The sequence below is a fragment of the Amblyraja radiata genome, chromosome 29 (genome assembly GCF_010909765.2).
Source record: "Amblyraja radiata isolate CabotCenter1 chromosome 29, sAmbRad1.1.pri, whole genome shotgun sequence".
NCBI classification, from domain to species: Eukaryota; Metazoa; Chordata; class Chondrichthyes; order Rajiformes; family Rajidae; genus Amblyraja; species Amblyraja radiata.
The window spans coordinates 21,061,998-21,086,994 of NC_045984.1; the positions used below are offsets into that span (position 1 = coordinate 21,061,998).

A 24,997-nucleotide genomic window follows, 5' to 3' on the forward strand; every position below is an offset into this window, starting at 1 on the left:
ATTAAAGTATAAGTTTTGTGTGTTTAAGTATTGTAAATGTATTTTTCATTTTACTGGGTTATATCCTAATGATCCTGCTACATTGCATTTTTTAACCCTCAATATTCCATTTATAATGTGAATGCAAACAGCTGGAATGTCTTTATACAAGACAATAATTATTACTTTCACAACATCGAAAATAATATTTGAACCAAATAATTTTGTGTTAACATATTAAAAAAAAACTATGATCTACTCAACCATTAAAACATAGATGTCTTTTATTGGGTTAGGAAATCTCACCATGTTCACATAATAAAGTAAAACAGTATATTAAATTAATAATTATAAATTATGATACATAGCAGCTATGTAAAATTATTTCTTCTATTAGATTTTCCAAACTAACACACTTTTGATTTTCTGAGGGCTGATTCTGTAATTTAAAACATTATGCCCATTTTTTTTTGGTGTATTTATTTTGAGTACTCTCCAAGGGCAACAGTAAACTTCAGAATCATCCCTCCAATTTGTTATAAATATATAATGCAACAATGGAGTCGCAGACATAATCTTTACATTAAAATGCAGGTATATGAGGAAATGAAGTGCAGATTATTTGAAGATTTTAAAAAGTGGATGCCTTTTTCATTAGAATGTTGTCAACAAACACATGTTTAATGTGCCTGCTCCTTTGTATGAGCACATTGGGAAACAGAATTCAATATCCAAACTGATCATCGAATTGATGAAGAATCCATAAGCTGTGTGCGGTCGATTCAGCATTGAGCCTCATTGATATAAAATGGATGAATTGGGGGCACTAGCCAGATGGGACCTGATGAATTCCTTTGGCTGGTAGCTAGGTTATTGGTGGTGGTGGGACCAAGCCTGAGGTGAAGGTAATGAGCAAGAGACAAAGTGGAATCGACTGACCTGGGTTGGCAGTGACACTAATACTTCTGTGAAGCTGGTGAAAAGTGGTAATATGAGATGAAATTTAAACCATTTTCTAATTACAAAAATTACTTTTGTAGACAGGTTAATTTCAGAATACAAACTTTATTGCCTTTATAACTACAAGTATTAAATATTCTCCTTACTTATGTGTAACAGTAGACCGAGTGGATACATAAATAGCATCCCTTGGCTAATCAAATTAAACAACAGTAGATCATTTATATTTGATACTGTGAAGGATGAAAGACATTTGCACTCTTTGAAAAAAGATCTAAAATTGGTTCTATTTTTTTTTCAGGAAGGAAGTGGATGTATATGCACAAGAGACAGGCATTAGATTCTCAGAAAAAATCAAGGAAGAATACAATCTTTGGCATACAATAAGTTGCTGTTCAAGGTGATTTACTCATAAATATATAAAACATCTCTGTTTGCATATTTGCTGCAACAAACTTTTATTACATACATTCTTAAATATAACATGATCATATTCGAAAGATTAACTTTCAAGTGCCAGAACTACTACTTTCCATCCAGATGAGAATAGTAGATTCCAAAAGGATTTTGTAACATGTCGTAGAAGCCATGAAACTTCTTCTTAACGCACAATGTAATCTGGAAGAAAATGACGTTTGAAGAGTGTTAGGCTTGATGTCGGAGAATATGTAACAATGTGAGTTTTCAAGATGTAGGCTATTTATTCATGGAGAAATCTAAATTATGTGATTGATCATTTTGAACTCCAGGTTAATATGAATCCTATGCTTTTTCCATTATGTGAGATTAAACAAAGCTACATGGAACTGCAGATGCTGGAATCTTGAGCAAACCACAATTGCTGAAATAACTCAGCAGATCAGGCAGCATCTCTGGAGAATATGGAGGTGATGTTACGAGTTGGAACCCATTTTTAGACTGATTGCAGTAAGCGGGGAGAAAAAGGTGGGAAAGAGAGGCGGGTGAGGAGGAACAAAGCCTGGCAAGTGATAGGTGGATGCAGGTGAGGGAGGGAGGGAGGTGATTGGCAGATGGGTGGAGTAAGTGACCAATGTTAGACAAAATTTGTTGTGATAAATATGCATGTGCCAATCAAACGTCCCTCACCTGTATCCAGTTGTTAAATGTAATTCTGAAATTGGTTATAATTGTTTTGAACAGACATTTCCATCAGATGATTCTGACAATTACTGGGTAACTGTATAAAATTGTCCATTTTACTTAATTTTATCAAAGATCTATGTAATTAGTGAGCAACTTGCAGCACATGTTAACCTGGGCCGCTTAATGTAACAGTGCTTTAGATATGGCTATATATAATTACAAGAACTGAATGTACTTACCAAAGAGCTCAAAATGACAAGGAGAAACAAAGCCAGCAGAATGGCCAATACTATAACTATGATGGCCCAATATGGCAATTCACTTCCATTCAAAGGTCCAGGTGGTTTGCCGGCTGGAAATAAATGAATACATCGCAATATAATTATACAAAACAAGTAATATTTCAATTATGGCTTACTAGGTTTAATTATCTACATTATACACCAAATATATCCCACTTTTTTAAAGAAACGTTGTGCAAAATTATGGAGTGAAGGCAAGGGTTGATTGGAAATTGATGTTAACAATATCAGGTTTAATGCACTGTAATCCCAAACCAGTGTGAGTCTGAACCAGGTTAGGAACAGCTATTGTCCTACAACTATCATGTTCTTGAACCTACCTACACAGCCCTAACTTACCATGACAACAGAATGCTACGACCCACTTCTTGCACTGCATTTTTTCTTTTTTAATTTTGTTTTTGTACTCATTTTTTTTTTGTACTGTTTTATTTATTTTAGAATGGTATGTTTAATTTATGTATAATTTGCTTTGGTGTGTCTGAGTCTACATGCCTGTGATACTGCTCCAAGCAAGATTTGTCCTTGTATCAGTGCCTTGTCAAACTCATGTGTGTCACAGTAAACTTGAACTTGAGAAATATCAAGAGGTTGGCTGAGCTGGGTTTATTACGAAACACTGATTAAGCAATGGTAATAATGTAAAGGAGGTTGTTTTTGCACGCACGGGCAGATTTGATAGAATCTGGGTTGGTATCGTTAAACATAACAATGAGAAAGCCCTTCCTACACCAATTATGCACAGCCCTGAGGACTTCCCCTGAGCGCCTGTAAAAGCACTGTCCCACTGTACGAGTTCATTCAAGAGCTCTCCCGAGTTTAAAAAGTAATCAAACTCGTGGAAGCACGTAGAATGTACGTAGCGGGTAAGTCAGAGCTTGGGGACGTCTCTTAGCGGCTCGTAACGGTAACGGCAGGTACTCGGGAAACGCGGTAAGCTCAGGAAGACTCGTGAAGATTTTTCAACATGTTGAAAAATGTCCACGAGAGCCCCGAGTACCTACGTGCGGCCATTACCGTAAATCTCCGAGTTCGATTTAGGGTAAACTCGGGAGAACTCTTGAATGAACTCGTACAGTGGGACAGGGCTTTAAAAAACTGGTTTAAAACTGGTTGAGAACTTTAAAACTGAGAAATTAGAAAAAATTACTTCTGAGAGGAGAATAATGGATCTGGAGATATTCATGTTGTCCAAAAGTATCTAAGAAACAGCTTTCAAAATCTATGCAAATTCAATTTCCGTCCCATGTGATATCTTGGGAGTTAGCACTATAAACCATAGAATCATGGATTTGCACTGTAGAAAAGTAAGCCCTTCGGCTCACCATGTCTATGTAGGTATGTTACAAAACTTGCCTTCAGCGGCGCTGCAGTTCTGCCACTGGCCGTGTGCGCGATTTTGGCGTCTTTGGGGGGGGCGGGATTAAAATACCGTTTTCTCCTGCCTGTCCGAGATATATTTTCTCGGGCTACGACCTGATGCCGGAAAATCGTTCCGACTGCCGTTCTCGGAAATTAAAAAAAACAAACCGCTGGACAATTTAATCGCTGCAGTAAAATAAAAATCTACTTCTAACGCCGTCAACGCCGACAATGGGACAGATCTCACGTAGGGGACAAAACATAAGGTAAGTCGTGTATTTTACATATAAACTTGCTTCTTAGCATTACTTTAATCAAAATTTCATCGGCAAAAATGTGATTAAGGCCCCATACGAACCGGCAGTGTTTTTCCTGCCGATATGGGGTTTAAATTCACCGCAACCGCAACGTTCCAAACGATCGCGTTCCACAAAATCTCACTCGCAAGGTGATTTAAATGGCCATTAATTTACGGGAATTAAACACTAAATTCCTTCCATTTGGCCTATAAATTCATGACAATGAGATTTAAAAATCATGTTATATTGTGAATTCTTGTGTGAATGTTATTTGGACACTTAGGCTATTTAAAAATGTTAACCTTTTCTTAAGAAATGGATAGATGTTTAGATCTAGTAATTGAATTTTGTAATTAGCTACAATTAGATAACTAATTATATGCTTTAATTTCAGGTCATCCAAGTAAGATTGTTTCATATTTGTTTTAGAATGCTTCAATCTATAATAACTGAACATTTTATTCAGTTCTCTTAATTTTTAAGAAAGATATGGGCTTTTGACTGTCCTCGATCACAGCTTTTGAGTTAAGTCAATGGAAAAGCAATAGGGAACAAGATGCTAATTTCAGAGTATGAAAATGGCCATAACATTTTTAATACTAAAGATATGAAAGTGAATTAGGTGTCAAATTAAACTTCTTTTTATGCTTTATCTGATGGGATATATTGCAGACTTGATTTTTTAAATCTCAAAATTTTGTAACATTGCTAGTCTATGCTGCTTACTGTATCTCATCCTATTTACCACTTGGTCTCTTTCTTTCAGGAAAAAGTCGGCCTATCCAATCTTTCCCTGTAAATGACATCCTTCAAACCAGACAACATTCTGCATTCTCTCCACACACATTTTCCCCAAACTGCACATAAAAGTCTAGGTATGGCCAAGCTTATGTTTTATAAGGCTGTAACATGATATTCCAGTCATTTTATTCTATTCCATGGCCAATGAAGGCTAGCATCCAATGTAGACAAGAATTCCACACTATCCACTTGACCTGCTTGGTATCGTTAAACATAACAATGAGAAAGCCCTTGACGTTGCGGTCCGGATCCGCCCCCACTTCTACTCCCAGAGCGGGGCCAAGAAAATTGAAGATAGACACAAAATGCTGGAGTAACTCAGCAGGACCGGCAGCATCTCTGGACAGAAGGAATGGATGACGTTTCGGGTCAAGACCCTTCTTTCAGACTGAAGAAGGGTCTCGACACGAAACATCACCTATTCCTTCTCTCCAGAGATGCTGCTGGTCCCTCTGAGTTACTCCAGCATTTTGCGTCCATCTTCAAATGACGTCACGCGCTCCAGACGGCTGTGCGGTCGAATGAAGTCGCGCGTGACCTTCGCTGGACCGTCGCGGCTCAATGCGACCACGAGGTCGTGTAATTTGTATGCCAAGGAAACGTAAGTGACCATGGCTCTACACACAGATTATCCCTTTGATTCCTAAGGGAATCTACTCTTTCCCTGGTTATTCCCTTCCATATAAAATATTTGTAGAATGCCTAGGGTTTCTCTTTAATTTTGCCTGCCTATCATAATTCAAGGCCTCTTTTTGCCCTCCTAATTTACTTTTTAAATGCCTTCATTCTCTCCCTTTATCCCACACAGGGGGATGTGTTGCTTATTCCAGTTGCTTATTCTTGTCAAATGCTTTCTTTTGATTCTTCATTAATCCTTCAGCATCTTGTGTCATCCAGGATTCCCTAATCTCGCCATCCTTACGTTTCATGACAACATGTTGACTCTGAGCTCTCATTATCGCTATTTATGGGATGGCATTTCACCTGAAAGTAGCTGCTTGCCATTTATTTTTGTTAGGTTCTGCCCTATTTTAACAATTGCAGAATAGACAAAATGCCATCTGTCCATTCCCTCCACAAATGCTGCCTGACTTGCTGAGGTCCTCCACCACTTTGTTTTTTTGCACAAGATTTCAGCATCTGTAATATCTTGTGTCTTTGCGTACAGAATAGGCGTGCCAACATAGAATAAGTGAATATATGAAGAGAAATAGCAGTGATACATACCCACAATTACACTGCCAGATTTTAGTTGAAATTCACCAAGCTGCATTGATCCATTTGTTCCAATATCAAAATTTGATTTGATTAATTCTGAAGTGATTACTGTATTTTGTTTAAAAGGGTCAAAGTAGCACGAAGTGGAAACTTTCACTGATCCTGAGCTGTTGGGGAGATAACAATTTAACACGGAGTAAAACATGAGTTTCATTCTTAACTATGTCATATTTCACAGGAGAAATATTATTGCTCATCATTCGTATTAATTCAATAGTAATTTACAGTAATCATACACATAGCTAAATATATAGAGGGAGCACATCCAAAAACTCTGCAAAAATGATATCTGCCTAAAGATTGATCATTGAGATACATATTTAAGTTGGGAGAAGTTCTTAGAATATACCCTTCATATAAGTATATTTTAATGACAATCAATCTTAACCTCTCCAGAAAATTAACTTTAACCACCAGAATCTTATGCTTTGAATTACATTTATTTTTGGAGATTAATTTAAACAATGTCATTTTTTAATTTCCCCCTCGAATCTCCCTCAACTTTCATAAAAGGTCTTTATGCTGTTTCTTTTTTTTAAAAGGAATGGCACCTCATATTTCGCTTGGGTAGCTTACACCCCAGCGGTATATACATTTGACTTCTCTAACTTCAAATAGCCCTTGCCTTCCCTCTCTGTCCATCCCCTCCCCCTTCCCAGTTCCCCCACCAGTCTTACTGTCTCTGACTACATTCTATCTCTGCCCCGTCCACTCCCCTGACATCAGTCTGAAGAAGGGTCTCGAACCGAAACGTCACCCGATCCTTCTTTCTAGAGATGCTGTCTGTCCCGCTGAGTTACTCCAGCATTTTGTGTCTACCTTCGATTTAAACCAGCATCTGCAGTTCTTTCCTACACATTCACTCTTTCATGCCATACTACCAATATGCTTACTATATGAATTAAATGCTGTGACTGGCACCTCCCATTCAACCTCAGTGTATCTGTTGATGCTATATCAGTCGGAATGGAAGCACAGATAATAAGGCCTAGAAATTCATTGATGGCCATGAGCTCTAAATGCATATCTGGCTGGATCTGTGGGTTGTAGTTCCTCGAAAGGAGACAAATTACGACATGCCAACACAAATACATTAAACGGTTTACATGAGTGAGCTGTGGTCAGAATAGAACTTACCAGGGAAAGCCCCAGAGGAAGTTTACAAGGAAATCCAATTCTAATAAAATGTTTCCACTTAGAATCAAATGAAATTTCTGAATACTAATTAATATCATTTCTGCAATTAATTTATGTGAAACTAAGGGCAAAATTGGACCCGATTTCACCCCACCATCCAGACTGACTGTATGAACTTACTGCCTGTCTGCATCTACCTGTAGTGGGGAGAGGGGAGGGTTTTAATGAAACTAACTCTCTGCATCCTGCTGGCATCTGGGAAGTCAAAGTGAGACCTCAGCAGTGAATAGGTCCCAGGAGGAACTCAGTGGATCAGGCAGCATCTGTGGAGGGAACATACGGTGGACATTTGGGCCGAGTTCCTCCAGCTGTTTTCCTTTTACTCCTGATTCTAAAATCTATACTCTTGCTGAGGTGCGCTCGCTGCTGAGGGCTCGTGATGCAGCCTACAGAGCCGGTAACACAGCCGCTCTTTGATCTACCAGGACTGCACTGGAAAAAGGAATCAGGGCAGTGAAACGTGCCTACGCGGGGAAAATCCAGGGACACCTCTGTGACACAGGAGACACCAGGAGGATGTGGAAGGGAATCCAAACACTGACGGGGTACAAGGCAAGGCAGCAGGTAACTGACACGGACACTTCTCTCCCAGATGAACTGAACAACTTCTTTGCACGTTTTGATGCAGCAAACACCACACCCAAGGGGAGAGCCAGTCCCTGCGTACAAACCGACCAGCCAGTCCTGACCATAGACCCGATGGACACACGGAGAACCCTGTCCAAGGTCAACCCGTGGAAAGCAGTCGGACCCGACAACATCCCAGGACGTGTGCTCAAGGAATGTGCTGAGGAGTTAGCAGATGTGCTAACAGACATCTTTAACATCTCCCTTAGTCAAGCCATTGTCCCCACATGCCTCAAAACTTCCACAATAATCCCCATAGTGAAGAAACCAGTTGTTGCCTGCCTAAATGACTACTGCCCTGTCGCCCTGACCCCAATAATAATGAAGTGTTTTGAACGCCTGGTGAAACCCCACATTACTGCCAGCCTCCCCTCATCGTTAGACCCCCTCCAGTTTGCCTATCGCCCCAACCGTTCTACAGAGGATGCCATGGGCCGAGTTCCTCCAGCTGTTTTCTTTTTACTCCTGATTCTAAAATCTATACTCTTGTTTCTTCAGCTTTTCAAGGGAGCTGCCTTTGGTAATGTACATAACTCATTCTGACAACCATTGACACTAGGTTTTGCTTCGTGTAAAAATCTTGCAAGGCCAGTTTTATAGTTTATAGCATTCAGTGACAGCTAAGAATAACTAAAATTTACATAAATAATATTTAATGTTTAACAATTGGTTATTTATTTATATTGATAGATTTCTAGATGTTTTTACGAAATACATAACTTTTCCTTACCTTAAATTCGAAACATTGCAAAATTTATAGCATTCGCTTAGATCACTGTTTGTAAAAAGATCTTGAAGCTGTAAAAGAATGATGGTGAATGTAAGTCTAATCCTTTGTAAAAAACCAAAATAATAATTTTAATTAATTTGCCTGAAAATGAATGAAGCGGAACAAAATAAATTTATTACATTTGCGTTACATTAAAACTATTTCAAAATTAAATAAATCAAGTCCAAGATTTAGTCATTAACTTTTAAATATTTTAATGTCCAACAATTAATATAAGCAGAAATCATTACCCTTGCTATGATATTGGTTGTTAGGTTTATATATTCAGAAGAATTTAAAATTTGGAGTTGGTCTGTAAAGTTGACGTTTACTATTGTGAAGTTAATTTGAAAGGGGAGGTCCCGTTGGCGTGCTGAAGCTATTGTTGGAGGCTGTCCTGGTGCAGCAGCTGTGATGGTAGATTTTGCTTCCTCGCAGCCTAAAATAAGACATGTTTTTAATATTTCTCCAAAGTTAAATCAGAAACGATTACAGTCAAGTGTAAAATCTATATCTATATATCGGTATCAGGATAGAATTGCACATAATGAGAATGAAATCCAAATATAATTCACGCTGATATGTATGGACTTATTGAAATGCATATAGCATTTGAATAAAATAAGTTACATACCAGTTATCTGAACATTATTGGTGTTAAATTCATAAGTTGCAGTGCTGGATGTTTTATTTGTTCCGTCTCTGAATCCCTGCTCCACAATAACATTGTCAATCTGCTGAGAATAATTCTTGAAAAAGCAGTCGGCAAGTGCTTTCACAAAGCCCTCGTTTGTCACGCTGCCAAATATAAATTAATTGAAATGTTATTTCTAAATAAAACTCTTAGTTTCGAGAGAACATTATTCACTAAATTGCATATCTTTAGCTAACTTAGTTCAGACTTGCGTCAGAGGAATATTTGTTCCTGGCCTTTTCACAATGGTGTTTAAGAGGTTTTAGATAGACACATGGATTGCAGGGAATGGAGGGTTATGGATCATGTGCGAGTAGAGGAGATTCGTTTATCTTGGCATTGTGGACCAAAGGGCCTCTTGCTCTGTATCCTCGGCCTTTCATCACAATGGAGAAGGAGACAAAAGAGGCCTATAGAGCTGCAAGGAAGACCAGGAAGGGGGTGATATGTCTGAGATGCTAAAACCTAGGTGAAACCTATCCTGTGGTATTTGCCATATTAACACTAACATGCATTGTCTCAATAATTCAACTGTATTTTTATGTCTATTGATCAATATTTTATCATCAATTTTTAGAGGAAATTACATCTCCTTTATCAAAATAATTGCCTCGTAATCTATCCCCAAACAACAATGTTAAATGCTCTGTATAATACTTTGAGAAGACTGCTCTGTCTCTGAAATCAATTCTGGTGAAAAACAGCTTTGTGAAGCATGTCCATCGCATTAATCAGTGGTAAATTTCAAGGCAAATAATCCTCCCTCCAAAGCACAAAGCAAAACCTTCTGGGATATTTATTTTATAATGAGATTCTTGCCTGATAAGGTGGAATCATAAATAATAGGAGCAGAATTAGGCCACACGGCCTAACATGTCTACTCCATCATTCACTCATGGCTGATCTATCTCTCCCTTCTAACCCCATTCTCCTACCTTCTCCCAATAACCCCTGACACCCATACTAATCAAACAACTATCTATCTCTGCCTTAAAAATAGCCATTGACGGCCTCCACAACCTTCTGTGGCAAAGAATTCCATGGAATTAATCATAACATGGAGAAAAAAGAGCAATACTAAATAAATAGTCATTCTAATCCGATGAATAATTTAAACCTGTTGTCAATCATATTGATACTAAGGCACCATTATGTATTAGTGCTAAATCAGGCACTCATAGTATAGATGAATAGTCTACAAGGTCCCCAATTTGTAAGCAAATCTATAAAAGCTAATATTCTTACCTTAAGAGGATGTTTGAACATTCTAAAAATCGAGCATTTATTTTGCTGTTACGGAAGATGGCATTGAGCTGAAAGAAAAATAGACTTGTTAATAATTATCATCACATTAGTTAAATTATTTTAATAAAGATTATTTAATTGTATTTAGGGGTACCTGATAAATGACCAGAGCTGAAGCCGACTGATACACTGACGAGGTTGGGTCAAGTAGAACTGAACTGAATGGTAGGTTGGTGATGATAACAGGCACATCAAAGCACAGAGTTTTCTGACCTGGTTGTTGAGATGTAGTCAGGATGAGAAAACATGAAATAAGCAATGCTGTTTTACTGGTAACCTGTTTCATTTGCTTTTTAACATAGGCTTTGCTTTATCATTGCAACTTGCACAAACATTGGGAAAGATGCTGGGAAATAAATTACTAATTCCCCAATTAGAACATGGAACAGTACAGCACAGGCTCTCTGGTGCACAATATCTGTGTCGAACATGACGCCAAGATAAACTAATCTGCCAGCAGCACGTGATCTATCCCTCCATACACTGTAAATCCATGTGCCTATCTAAAATCTTTTTAAGCACCTCTCAGTGGGTCAGGCAACGTCCCTGGAAGACATGGATAGGCAATGTTTCAGGTTGAGATCCTTCTTCAAACTGATTATGGGGAGGGGTGGGAAGATAGCTGGAAAAGAGGTGGGGGCAGGACAAAGCCTGGCAAGTGATGGGTGCATACAGGTGAAGGGGCGGGGCAAGTGATTGACAGATGGGTGGCCAAAAGCTGGAGATGCAAAAGAGACAAAGGGGTGTCAGATAAGTAGAGGAGTGAAATGTAAAGCCGGAGGTAGGGATATAGGTGGTGGGATAATGGGTGGGAGGGCACATGAAAGAGAGGGGGGGGGGGGAAAGGGGGGCTGTTATCTAATATTGAAAAATTCAATGTTCCCATTGTTGGGTTGTAAGCAACCTAAGCAGAATTGAATGTTGCCTCTTTAACTTTGTTCTGTCCTTTGACTTTATTAGCTACCTATCTTTTTCTTTTGGTTATTTTTACACATATTACTTTTTCAAATTCCATTTCCTGCTTTGGTTTCCTCCTTCCTAAATTCCTTTTTTAAAGTTTCTATTATACAATTTTAAAAATATGCCTAGAATACATTAATGCTATTTATAACCCATTAAAGAGCTGAATATAGATGTCGTATGCTATAGGTGAAAATTACATTCAATTCACAGTCAAGCAAACTTAGAAGCAGACTAGGGGATCACCACAGGAGGGTGGCAAACAACATGTGCTCCAGGTTATGGAAGAAGAAGAGGAAAAAGTTAGTTAAGACAAATGGGAGACAGAAACAGGTGAATTTATTATGGGGAACAAGGAAATGGCAGACAAGTTGAACAGGTACTTTTGTTCTGTCTTCACTAAGGAAGACACAAACAATCTCCCAGCTGTACTAGGGTACAGAGGATCTAGGGTGACAGAGAAACTGAAGGAAATTCACATTAGTCAGGAAATGGTGTTGGGTAGACTAATGGGACTGAAGGCCGATAAATCCCCAGGGCCTGATGGTCTGCATCCCAGGATACTCGAGGAGGTGGCTCTAGAAATTGTGGACTCATTTCTAGAGTTCAATAGATTCTGGTTCAGTTCCAATGTTCTATAGATTCAGGATCAGTTCCTGTGGATTGGAGGGTAGCTAATGTTATCCCACTTTTAAGACTGGAGGGAGAGAGAAAGCAGGGAATTATAGATCAGTTAGCCTGACATCGGTGGTGGGGAAGATGCTGGAGTCAATTATTAAAGAAGTAATATTATTTGGATAGCAGTAACAGGATCGGTCCAAGTCAGTATGGATTTATGAAGGGGAAATCTTGCTTGACTCAGCTTCTGGAATTTTTTGAGGATGTAACATGTAAAATGGATAAGGGAGAGCCAGTGGATGGAGTATATCTGGACTTTCAGAAAGCCTTTGACAAGGTTCAACACAGGAGATCAGTGGGCAAAATTAGAGCACATGGTATTGGGGGTATGGTATTGACATGGATCGAATATTGGTTGGCTGACAGGAAACAGAGTAGGAATTAATGGTTCCCTTTCAGAATGGCAGGTAGTGACTAGTGGGGTGGCACAAGACTCAGTGCTGGGATCCGCAGCTATTCACAGTACATATCAATGATATAGATAGAATTAAGTAACATTAGCAAATTTGCAGTTGACACAAAGCTGAGTGGCAGTGTGAACTGTGAAGAGGATGCTATAAGGATGCAGGGTGACTTGGATAGGTTAGGTGAGTGGGCAGATGCCGTATAATGTGGATAAATGTAAGGTTATCTTCTTTGGTGGCAACAACAAGAAGGCAGATTATTATCTGAATCTGAAATTAGAATAGGAAAAGGGGAAGTGCAACAAGACCTGGATGCCCCCTGTACATCAGTCACTGAAAGTAAGCATGAAGGTACAGCAAGCAGTGAAGAAAGCTAATGGCATGTTAGCCTTCATAATGAGAGGATTTGAGTATAGGAGCAAAGAGGTTCTTCTGCAGTTGTACAGGGCCTTGGTGAGACCACACCTGGAATATTGTGTGCAGTTTTGGTCTCCTAATTTGAGGAAGGACATTCTTGCTATTGAGGGAGTGTAACGTAGGTTTACGAGGTTAATTCCTGGGATGGCGGGACTGTCATATGATGAAAGAATGGAACAACTGGGCTTGTAAGCACTGGAATTTAGGATGAGAGGGGATCTTATAGAAACATGGAAAATTATTAAGGGATTGGACATGCGAGATGCAGGAAACATGTTCACAATGTTGGGGGAGTCCAGAACTAAGAATAAGAGATAGGCCTAGAACGGAGATGAGGAAATACTTTTTCACGCAGAGAATTGTGAATTTGTGAAACTCTCTGCCTCAGAAGGCACTGGATGCATTCAAAAGAGAGTTGGATAGAGCTCTAAGGGCTAGCGAAATCAAGGGATATGGGGAGAAGGCAGGAACAGGGTATTGATTGTGGATGGTACACAAAATTGCTGGGGAAACTCAGCGGGTGCAGCAGCATCTATGGAGCGAAGGAAATAGGCGACGTTTCGGGCCGAAACCCTTCTTCAGACTGATAGGGGGTGGGGAAAGAAAGAAGGACAAAGGGAGGAGGAGGAGTAGCCCGAGGGCGGGCGGATGGGAGGGGACAGCTATTGATTGTGGATGATCAGCCATGATCACATTGAATGGCATTGGTGGCTTGAAGTACCGAATGGCATGCTCCTTCACCTATTTTCTATGTATCTTTGTTATGTAGTCTTTAGATGATTAGCTCAGATGATACATGGAAATGGGAAGAGCATTAATTCCTGCATACGACACAACATATGAATGTGCAGGCAAATAGAAATTAAAAAATAATAATACCTAATTAAAGAGTAAAATTGAACAATATATATTGTAAAATTCTAACTATGTCTCAACCATTGACCATAAGGTGGACAACAAAGAAAAGTACATTGCGTTGCTACAGATAGGTATTAAGCCACTTAAGCAGATAAAAATAACAACAACAAAAATCACAAAACAAACGTTCAATGTGCAACAATTTCAAAGGTTTAACAATGTATAGTTTTGTCAGGGTAAACACAAAATCCTGGAGTAACTCAGCGGGTCAGATGCTGGAGTAACTCAGCGGGTCAGGTTTTGTCAGGTTTACTGCCTGTCAACTTCAGTATATGTAAATAAGAAGGGTACGTGTTTATGATTTATTTATGTTGTACCATTGTGCTCCTGTGTGCTGTTTTGGTGCTGCCTGCTTAACTTGTTACTGATCACCTTTCAGAGCTATTGAATCTTACTCTGCAAGTTTCTATACTGGGACACCACAAGGGGTCATACTTTTCAGAAGCCACACTGTTCAAAGCAGATGAGAAATTAAGAAAAGGAGATAGACACAGAATGCTGGAGTAACTCAGCGGGACTGGCAGCATCTCTGGATAGAAGGAATGGGTGACGTTTCGTGTCGAGTTGAGTGTTTGGCAATATCACTACATGGGTTACCATTCTCTGTCACCATACACGACTTCTTATATCGCGCCAAAGCAAAATTATGCACAGTCTTTCTCCCAGACTCGGGGACTCAAAAACAAGAAGGCATAGATTGAAGATGAGAGGAGATCCATTTATTAACTTTTTCACACGGATGGTGGTGCGTACATGGAATGAGCTGCCAGAGGAATAGTTGAGGCAGGTACAATAACAACATTTAAAATACATTTTGGTTTGAACAATTACATGGATAGGAAAGGTTATTGAGATATGGCCAAACGCAGGCAAATGAGACCAGCTTAAATAGGGCATCTTGGTCGGCATGGACGAGTTGCGCCAAAGGGCCCATTTCCATGCAGTAAGAGCCTATGACAGACAGGTACATGGATAGGACAGGTTTAGAGGGATATGGGCCAAACGCAAGCAGGTGGAACTAATGTAGGTGGGACATGTTGGTTGGTGTGGGTCTTCATCACTAAATGAGGGTGAAACCCCTTGTCAAAGAGAAAAATATGTTAACGGGGTGGAAAACTATAAAGAACCCCACAATAAATGGTTCTCCCAAATCTGTTAAAACACAATGCAGCAATGAAGAGAGATTATTGAGAACGACGTGAATGGAGTTGAGATAGTAATCAGCCATGATCTAAATGAATGTCAGATAAGTATTGAAAATGAAGCATAATGTTCAAATTACAAAAGAGAAAAAGGTCTAATGAATTGTACTTACTGAGTGGATAAGCTGATTCATGATAGTCTGAAAAACAATAGTATAGCAGAATTAAATGCCAGGATAATGTTTGCATAATAATTATATTGAAATCGGAGCTTAAGAAAACGTGAACAAAAAGCTATTGATCACTGTTTCTAAGAAACAAATATAAACTGAACACATTTGAAAATCAAAAACTAACACAGATACTGATAATAAATTGAAGTTTATTGTATTAATTGGTGAGAAAAATGATGGCAGAAAACACAGATGATTTTTCAGTCTAAAGGAGGTAGGGAATCTACAGATTCTCCATTGTCAGACTATTTGGTTCTTAATGATGGATTCCTAAATTTTCCCTTTGTCAGTTGTTAAGCAAACTGACATATAGTTTCTTGCTTTTTTGAACTGTGACATTGCATCTGCGGTGTTCCAGTCCTCTGGGTCCTCCTCAGATTCCAGGGAACCATGGTAAATTCAAAGGTCCCTCGCTCTGTTACCACGTTCTTTGAAATCCCACAACTCCGGACATCAGATCCAGATAATTGTCGCCCTACAGCACCATCAGTTTGCCAAATACATTTTATCTAGAATTTGTAATTGGGATTCTAAAATATTTTGTTGTTGAAGAACGTTGATCCTTGACAAGAACGGAAAAGAAATAGGTACGTCTCATGATGCGCATGCTTTAAACGCAGAGAACGAGACCACAAGGGATTGTAGGTAGACACAAAATGCTGGAGTAACTCAGCAGGTGAGGCAGCAACCATGGAGAGAAGGAATTGTCGGCATTTCGGGTCGAGATCCCTCTTCAGACTTCAGTCCACTCCACAAGGGATCGTGCTACATTGGGCAAATCTATGGTTAGACTACAACAAGAGTTTTGAAAACAGTTCTAGGGTCTTCACCCTGGGAAAGATATATTGTTCTTGGTGAAAGAATAACATAAGTTTATTGGAATGTTACTAGGATTCCTACAGTTAGTTTACCTACTGAAAACTGAAATGGTAAGGTTTAATTTGATTGACATTTTCTAGATAGTTGGATGAACTAATGGAATAGATAGGAAATGCTTTTGGTGGCTAGAGTGCCTCGAATTGAGGGATGTTGTTTAAGAAATAGGCCTGGCCCATTCAGGAGAGAAATTGGTAAAAAATCAAAAATGAAATGAGAATGAAATCTGGGGTCCTTTTCTAACAATTGACCAAGAGAAATTCTAACTCTAAATCTGACATGGATAACATTATAGACAGGTATGGGACATGGAGTTAGGTCACCGATTAGCCAGGATCTCTTTGAATGTTGGAACAGGGTCAGGGAGGGAATAGACTACTTCTTTTTCACTGTGACAAGGAGAATATAAGAGGAATTCCACTTGGACATATCAGAGTAAACGTTATCCAACCCTGTCACATGAGAACAGAAGCACATGGAGGTTTCATACCATTTACATAGAGACTGTTGTTATCCAGGGAATATGCTCCGAAAATAGTGATGTTCCGTGTGTTGTAACGGAACTGATGGTATATGATAATTCTGTCCTCATTCTCTGTAGAAATGGAATTGAAGGAGCAAAGAGCATACACTTTGGTCATCATCATGCTTGCAGTGCTGCAAAACAAAATACATTTTAATGTAAGACACAACAAACTGCAGATGCTGAATTTTGAGCAAAAGCCAACTTGCTGGAGTAATTTAGCAGGTCAGGCGATAGACAATAGACAATAGGTGCAAAAATAGGCCATTCGGCCCTTCGAGCCAGCACCGCCATTCATTGTGATCATGGCTGATCAGTAACATTCAGTGCCCCGTTCCTGCCTTCTCACCATATCTCCTGACTCCGCTATCTTTACGAGCTCTATCTAACTCTCTCTTGAAAGCATGCAGAGAATTGGCCTCCACTGCCTTCTGAGGCAGAGAATTCCACAGATTCACAACCCTCTGTGTGAAAAAGACTTTCCTCATCTTCGTTCTAAATGGCTTGCCCCTTATTCTTAAACTGTGCCCCCTGGTTCTGGACTCCCCCAACATCGGGATTATGTTTCCTGCCTCTAGCATGTCCAATCCCTTAATAATCTTATATGTTTCAATAAGATCCCCTCTCAACCTTCTAAACTCCAGAGTATACAAGCCCAGCCGCTCCATTCTATCAAAATATGACAGTCCCGCCATCCCGAGAATTAACCTTGTAAACCTACGCTGCACTCCCTCAATAGCAAAAATGTCCTTCTTTAAATTTGGAGACCAAAGCTGCACACAATACTCCAGGTGTGGTCTCACTCGGGCCCTGTACAACTGCAGAAGGACCTCGTTGCTCCTATACTCAACTCCTCTTGTTATGAAGGCAACATCTGTGGAGAGAATGGATTGGTGACATTTTGGGTTGGGACCATTCAGACTGATTGGAGTAGAGGGAAGAAATCTGGAAAAGAGAAGTGGAGTGGGACAAAGCCTGGCAAGTGATAATGGATCTTGATGAGGGCGTTTTAAGTGACAGATCGTAGTAAGCAACAAAGGCTAGAGGTGAAGAGACAAACTGGTATCATGTAAGAAGCAGAGAAGATGAAGTGTAAAGCCAGAGGGAGGGATATAGTTGGAAGGGAATGGAAGAACAGGAGGTGAAAATGGGGTGGGAAATAGGTAAGCGACGGGGAGGGTGGGGCACAGGAAAATGAGAAGGGTAGGGGGGCACGCGTTAGTCTTTGAATTCAATAGTGAGTGGTGTCAATTTGAAATTGTATAAAGGAACCAACTCATATAATATTTAAGAAGGAACTGCAGATGCTGGAAAATCGAAGCTAGACAAAAATGCTGGAGAAACTCAGCGGGTGCAGCAGCATCTATGGAGCGAAGGAAATAGGCAACGTTTCGGGCCGAAATCCTTCTTCAGACTGAAGTCTGAAGAAGGGTTTCGGCCCGAAACGTTGCCTATTTCCTTCGCTCCATAGATGCTGCTGCACCCACTGAGTTTCTCCAGCACTTTTGTCTACCAACTCATAAAATAGTTTGAAGTTATAGATTTTAATTTGATGGGAAGTGAAACCATACATGATAATTGATTCTAAAGTAACCAGGCATTAACAGAAGGGACCAACCACTTAAAACAGAAATCAATTCAAATATATTGGCCAAGGTCAGAGAAATGAAGCAAAATTATATTTCTGCAGAGGGAAATATTGAGTGAAGAACAAAATTCCTGATTAATCCCTCTGTCATAGATTGCTTCAGGAAACAATGAGGAAAACATTGAATAATTCTCACCTTAAGGACCTCGTGTTGCAGGCAATAAATGCTGAAGTTATATCACTGTTATTAAACAAGGTAGTGAGCTGCAAGAAAGATAATTTTCAGAATTTCAGTGAGCTGACTATATTAAATGATGATTAAATAATTTCAATGAATATTACTTTGATCACCTGATGAGTAATTGTTAGCACAGCTGATTGGTACAAAAACGATGTCCGGGTATCAAATGCATTAACGTAGGGCAAATTCGTTACAGTAAAGGTCATGTTAAATAGAGTAGGAAATTGACTTCTATTTGGAGAATCTGCCAAAAAGAAAGAAAGATGAAATTAATAACCTTATTGCATTGCCGTTTTTGCAAAAATCATGTAAGAAATCAGGCAATAGAAAACATGAAATGGAAACAGAAAATAATAGAAAATTTCAACTTATTTTCTGAATAATTGTTCTGAATGCAAGGTAACAAACATTCAATTGATTATGGAACTATAAGAGATGCTAAATGCTGTGTTAAATTAATCAGGAATACTATTTAAGAAGGATTAAAAAATAAAAGACGCCTGAAATCATACTCACCATTTGGCTCATTTGATTTGTGGTAACCTGAAAAGATGATAGCAATGATAAATTAATTGGAGCTTTTTTGAACCTGATATGAAATACTTCCTGTATTTTTTATGCCTGTCAAATCAAGAAGAACTTTGTACCTTTGTTACAAAATTAAAAGAAAAAATGTAGTACCAAATTCCCAATGGGGAAGCTATTTTCAAGTATTGTATTGTTTGTATATCTTTATTGTTATTTTCCTGAGTACTCACATACCCAGAGGAAACAAAAAAACGTTACTCAAACCAGTGTCCATTCAGTGTGCAGTAAAAAATAAATAGAAATAAAAATACATATATCATGAACAAGTTTAACACTACTCTCAACTAAACATCAACAGGCGTTCCGATCGGCAGCGGCACGACAGTGGCTCTGTCCAGGTTGGTGGTTGGTGCGCGATACTTTGGCAAGTGATTTCACTTTAAAGATAACATTACAAAAACAGAATACAGATTGAGTGAACACAAGTTGCTGATCAGGTTTTGTTATGAATTCTGCAGTACTATGTGAAATAATTATACAGTTCGTACCGTTTACATAGAGACTATTAGGATCCAGAAGATATTGTCCAAGTTTGGTGATGTTCCGTGTGGTGTAACTGAACTGGCGGTACACAATAACTCTGTCCACATTCTCTGCTGCAGAAGTATTGTTGAAGGAACAAATAGCATACACGCCAGTCCCCTTATTATTTGCAGCACTGTCAAAAAGAAAATGTTCATGTACATGAAACGTGACAGGTACTGTGACATAAAAGTGGAGATTGCACCACTTTATAAACCGATTCCTTATATTGTCACAATGCAAGCCAATGCTTAAAATAGACTTAACAATATTTTTTTTAAATCAACTATATTATACACAATGCAATAGAATCTTTTAGGAAATTCTATTGGAATGTTGTTATTTTATCAACTACCTCCTCTGGCAGCTCAATCCATATACCGACCGTCCTCTGAGTGAAAATGTTGCTCCTCAGGTTCCCATTAAATCTTTCCCATTTCATCTTAAACCTATGTCCTCTGGTTCTTAATTCCTCTTCCCTAGGTAAAAGATTTTGTGCATATAAACAATGCAAATAACGTGAAGAATAAAGCCAACGTTATATAACTTACCTCAAAGTAATTACTTTGCAGCCTGTAAATGCTGACGCTATATCACTGTTCTCGAAATGGTTTTTGAGCTGCAAGGAAGGTATTTGCATTTTTTCAGTTAGAAGACTATATTAAATAATTGTCAAATTATCCTGATAAAGAATACTTTGATGCACTACCTTCCAAATAATAGATTCCGATGCCGATTGGTACAACAGTGATGAGGGGTCATTAAAAGCTGCAGTGTAGGTCAGACTTGTTAAAATGAATGTCACATTAAACCCAGGAATTACTTTTCCAATTGGTTCTGTAGTAGCAAAGAAAGAGAAAATGAACAATCATTTGAGCAAGTCAACAATATTGCTCATCCATTCATTGTTCCATTTAGTATGTTTAAATCAAGCAAAAGTCACAAATCCATACCTTTTTTTTATCCAACATTTAAATTAGAATAATACACGTTTTCTCAGCGTCAAGAGGAGCCATATCGTCAGCGATAATTATTTGCATTACATATTTAATCTTGCAAGGTCCCAAAGCATTTCATGAGCATCAAAGAAAGAACATTTGACATAAATCCCATGAATATATCAGAATAAGCATTTAAAGATTTGAAGTAAAAAGTAGATTACAGGATGTGCCTCATGGGAATAGAGAGGAAGAGAGGTTTTGGGAAGGAATTCTAGAACTCCAGAGCTCTGCTGCAAAGGCATTCCACATCAGGGGACCAATCACACTGGCATAAACCAGAAGAAGAGGAGGGAAGAATTGTGGGGAATTAAAGGGCAGCGGGTTCTGGAGAGGGTGAGACCTTGGGGTGCTTCGAAAGCAAGTGACAACATTTAAATTGAAGCGTTGCAAAGCAAGAGCAATGCAGAGGCAGCAATAATGTGGATCTCAGTGAAGACAATGACAGCAGAGGTGTGGCAAACCTTGGATTTACAGAGATTGGAATAAGGAAGGCTAGTCAGGAGGATGTGTGATTAGATTGGAATAGGACCAACATAGGTATGCATGGGAGTCTTAGCAGCACGGAGCTGAGAAAGGAATGTAATGTCCCAATGCAGGTAATCTTAGAAATCTAGTTTGCAGAATTACAAAGAAAGCACAACATTTAAATAATCAAAATTGTAGATAAGTTGTAGAGTTATTAACAATTAAATCCCATAGTAAACATACTCACCAGATGGTGTTGATTCATTGTAGTCTGAAAAGAGAAGCCAAAGTTTAATTAGTCAGAACTTTCTGTAATAACCTATAACTCATACTATGTTTAAGAAAGAACTGCAGATGCTGGAAAAATCAAAGGTAGACAAAAATGCTGTAGAAACTCAGCTGGTGAGGCAGCATGTAAGGAGCAAAGGAAATAGGTGACGTTTCGGGTGGAGACCCTTCTTCAGACTGATGTGGAGGTGGTGGGGAGGGGGGGGGGGGGTACTGGGAAGGCCTCCCCACCTCCACATCAGTCTGAAGAAGGGTCTCCACCCGAAACGTCACCTATTTCCTTTGCTCCTTAGATGCTGCCTCACCCGCAGAGTTTCTCCAGCATTTATGTCTATAACACATACTATGTGTTTTTTTTTAGCAGTAACCATCATGTTTTGTTGATATACGGTAGGGATCTACTGGGAAAAGTGAATGCAAGAAAATTCCGATTGACAAAACAACAGCAACATTAAAATCCCCACTGTTTGTCCAGTAGCTGTGAACACATACACAGCCACTGAAATTCCTGAATAAATCTACAGTATTGTGTAAAGCAGTAAGCAATTCGTACCATCAACATAGAGACTGTTGCTGTCCAGAAGATAAGGTCCCAATGTAGTTATGACGTTTGTGTTGTAACTGATTTGTCGATACACAGTAACTCTATCAATTGTCCTGGTGGCAGAACTGTTGAAGGTACAGATTGCATACACTTGGGTATTTTGACCTAGAGCACTGTGAGACAACAAAATAATAATAATTATTAAAATATTGTAACATAAGGATGAATTAACAACAGGTATAATACAAAAAATATTACTGCCCAAATTAATGAAACCTAATGCATATTTTCACTTAACCAATAGGATCAATAAAGTAACAAATAAGTAGCAAATGGAACTACCCTGTTATCAGATTCCTGCAGAACAAAGAAAAAACAGAATAATTCTTACCTTAGAGACTTTGTTTCACAGTTATCAAACTGTGCCTTGATTTCGCTGTTCCTAAACAAAGTATTCAGCTGCATAAAAGATATGTTCCAGTTAGAAGAACATTTTGATTGATTATGAAAATTAATTTAAATAAAAATTGCATTGATAGTTTACCTCTCCTGTAATAATTGCCGATGCTGATTGATATAAGGGGGATGTTTTCTCATGCAATAATCCCATGAATGGCAAATTTGTTAAAATGAAAGTCACATTAAACTCATTCGATGTTTGCTTTGCAATTGGTGCTTTTGGAACAAGGAAAAATTATTGGATTATGAAATGTACCAACCAACTAGTCTCTTTTAAATTCCACACAAAACGTTAAAACAAAACAATGGGGAAGAAAATTGGCAAAAAATAAATTACTGACTCGATGTTGCCCCAATTGAGACCTGTCAGAAAAGAGAGGTTTTGGGAAGGAATTCTAGAACTCCCGAGCTCTGCTGCAAAGGCATTCCACATCACGGGACCAATCACACTGGCATAATCCAGAGGAGGAGGGGGGAAGAATTGTGGAGAAATAAAGGGCAGCAGGTTCTGGAGAGGGTGAGACCTTGGGGTGCTTTGAAAGCAAGTGACAACATTATCATTGAAGGCTTGCAAAGCAAGAGCAATGCAGCTGCAGCCATAACGTGGATCTCAGTAAAGACAATGACAGCAGAGGTGTAGCAAACCTTGGATTTACAGAGATTGGAATAAGGAAGGCTAGTCAGGAGGATGTGTGATTAGATTGGAATAGCACCAACATAGATATGCATGGGAATCTTAGCAGCACGGAGCTGAGAAAGGAATGTAATGTCCCAATGCAGGCATTCTTAGAAATCTAGTTTGCAGAATTACAAAGAAAGCTCAACATTCTAATAATCAAAATTGTAGATAAATTGCAGTTATTAACAATTCATACCCATAGTAAACATACTCACGGGATGGAGGTGTTAATTCATTGTAGTCTGAAAAGAGAAGCCAACGTTTAATTAGTCAGAACTTTCTGAAATAACCTATAACAAATACTATGTGTTTTTTTTAGCAGTAACCATCATGTTTTCTGATATACGGTAGGGATCTACTGGGAAAAGTGAATGCAAGAAAATTCCGATTGACAAAATAACAGCAACATTAAAATCCCCACTGTTTGCCCAGTAGCGTTGAACACACACAATTCCACTGAAATTCCTGAATAAATCTACAGTATTGTGTAAAGGAGTAAGCAATTCGTACCGTCAACATAGAGACTGTTGCTGTCCAGAAGATAAGGTCCCAATTTAGTAATGCTGTCTGTGTTGTAACTGATTTGTCGATACACAGTAACTCTATCAATTGGCCTGGTGGCAGAATTGTTGAAGGTACAGATTGCATACACTTGGGTATTTTGACCTAGAACACTGTGAGACAACAAAAAATAATATTTATAAAAATATTGTAACATAACAACAATTAACAACAAGTATAATACAAACAATATTACTACCCAAATTAATGAAACCTAATGCATATTTTCACTTAACCAACCATTCAAGTTCAAGTTCATATTTATTGCCACATGCACCAGTTAAGGTAGAGTGGAATTTGATTTACCATGCAGCCATACAATCAAAAAGAGCACAATACACAATAGAATACAACATGAACATCCACCACAGTGGAATCAACATTCTTCACTGTGATGTAAGGCAATAACATTCAGTCAGTCCTCCTCCTTTGTTCATCCGTGGTTGGGACCATGAACCCTCCACAGTCACCGCTACGGACGGCCCAATGTACAGGCCCACTCGTCGGGATGCTCGAAACTCCGACGTCGGGATGGACGGACACTCTGCGGCTCGGAAATTCTGAATCGGCCGCTTCCGACCGGACACCGGGGCTTCACGATGTTATATGCCACTGCCCGGTGGTCAGAGCTCCTCTTTGGCGATCCCCGGTAAGGGATCCAAGACTCCGCGATGGGAAGTCCACGCCGCGCTCGCGGCTAGAAGCTCCGCAGACCGCAGCTTTAAGATGTTATAGTCCGCGGGCCAGAAATTGGAGCACTTCTTCTTCAGGCGATCCCCGGCAAGGGATTGTCCGGCTCCACAATGGAAAGTCCGCGCTGCGCCCGCTGCTGAAGCTCTGGGCCCCGTCTCCAGGAGAGGCCGCACCAATCCAAGCTGTTATGCCGCGAGGGAGGACGAAATGTGACATGAAGAAAAGTCACATTCCGTCGAGGCAAGCGACCGAAATTCAGTTTCCCCCTATTCCCCTATACCCTGCTACCAACCCACCCCCCCCCACACTAAAACACACTTTAAGATATACTAAAAATGTAAAAAAGTCAAAAGGACAAACAGCTCCGGCAAATATAGCTATTAAAAAAGAGATAATGATTGAAAGAGGGTTTGCTACATTCAGAAATGTACCATTATTAAATTGCATTCTGTGCTATAAAGTATATTTATCCATAGAGACAGCTAAAAACATCAAATACATAAAAAAAACATAGATTAGAACAGTCTCATCGGCTCTCAA

The 24,997-nt window shown here is 39.1% G+C and overlaps 1 protein-coding gene across 1 annotated transcript in view; it reads right to left on the bottom strand.

Annotated features, from left to right (window-relative positions):
• Positions 1-245: 245 nt before the first annotated feature.
• Positions 246-24,997, bottom strand: part of LOC116989730 (mucin-16-like) — a 47,423-nt gene continuing 22,671 nt past the window's right edge. Inside the window, exons 24-45 of the mRNA XM_033047325.1 lie at positions 23,714-23,877; positions 23,419-23,445; positions 22,610-22,740; positions 22,457-22,524; positions 22,075-22,238; positions 21,481-21,504; positions 20,477-20,604; positions 20,319-20,386; positions 19,734-19,903; positions 19,174-19,200; positions 18,768-18,901; positions 18,613-18,680; positions 16,796-16,962; positions 15,371-15,396; positions 10,772-10,909; positions 10,618-10,685; positions 9,313-9,476; positions 8,930-9,117; positions 8,640-8,707; positions 6,035-6,192; positions 2,283-2,395; positions 246-1,557 (exon numbers count right to left, since the gene is read on the bottom strand). Of these exons, the coding sequence (XP_032903216.1) occupies positions 1,465-1,557; positions 2,283-2,395; positions 6,035-6,192; positions 8,640-8,707; positions 8,930-9,117; positions 9,313-9,476; positions 10,618-10,685; positions 10,772-10,909; positions 15,371-15,396; positions 16,796-16,962; positions 18,613-18,680; positions 18,768-18,901; positions 19,174-19,200; positions 19,734-19,903; positions 20,319-20,386; positions 20,477-20,604; positions 21,481-21,504; positions 22,075-22,238; positions 22,457-22,524; positions 22,610-22,740; positions 23,419-23,445; positions 23,714-23,877 (2,356 nt within the window). The 3' untranslated portion in view covers positions 246-1,464. The remainder of the gene's footprint in view (positions 1,558-2,282; positions 2,396-6,034; positions 6,193-8,639; positions 8,708-8,929; positions 9,118-9,312; positions 9,477-10,617; positions 10,686-10,771; positions 10,910-15,370; positions 15,397-16,795; positions 16,963-18,612; positions 18,681-18,767; positions 18,902-19,173; positions 19,201-19,733; positions 19,904-20,318; positions 20,387-20,476; positions 20,605-21,480; positions 21,505-22,074; positions 22,239-22,456; positions 22,525-22,609; positions 22,741-23,418; positions 23,446-23,713; positions 23,878-24,997) is intronic.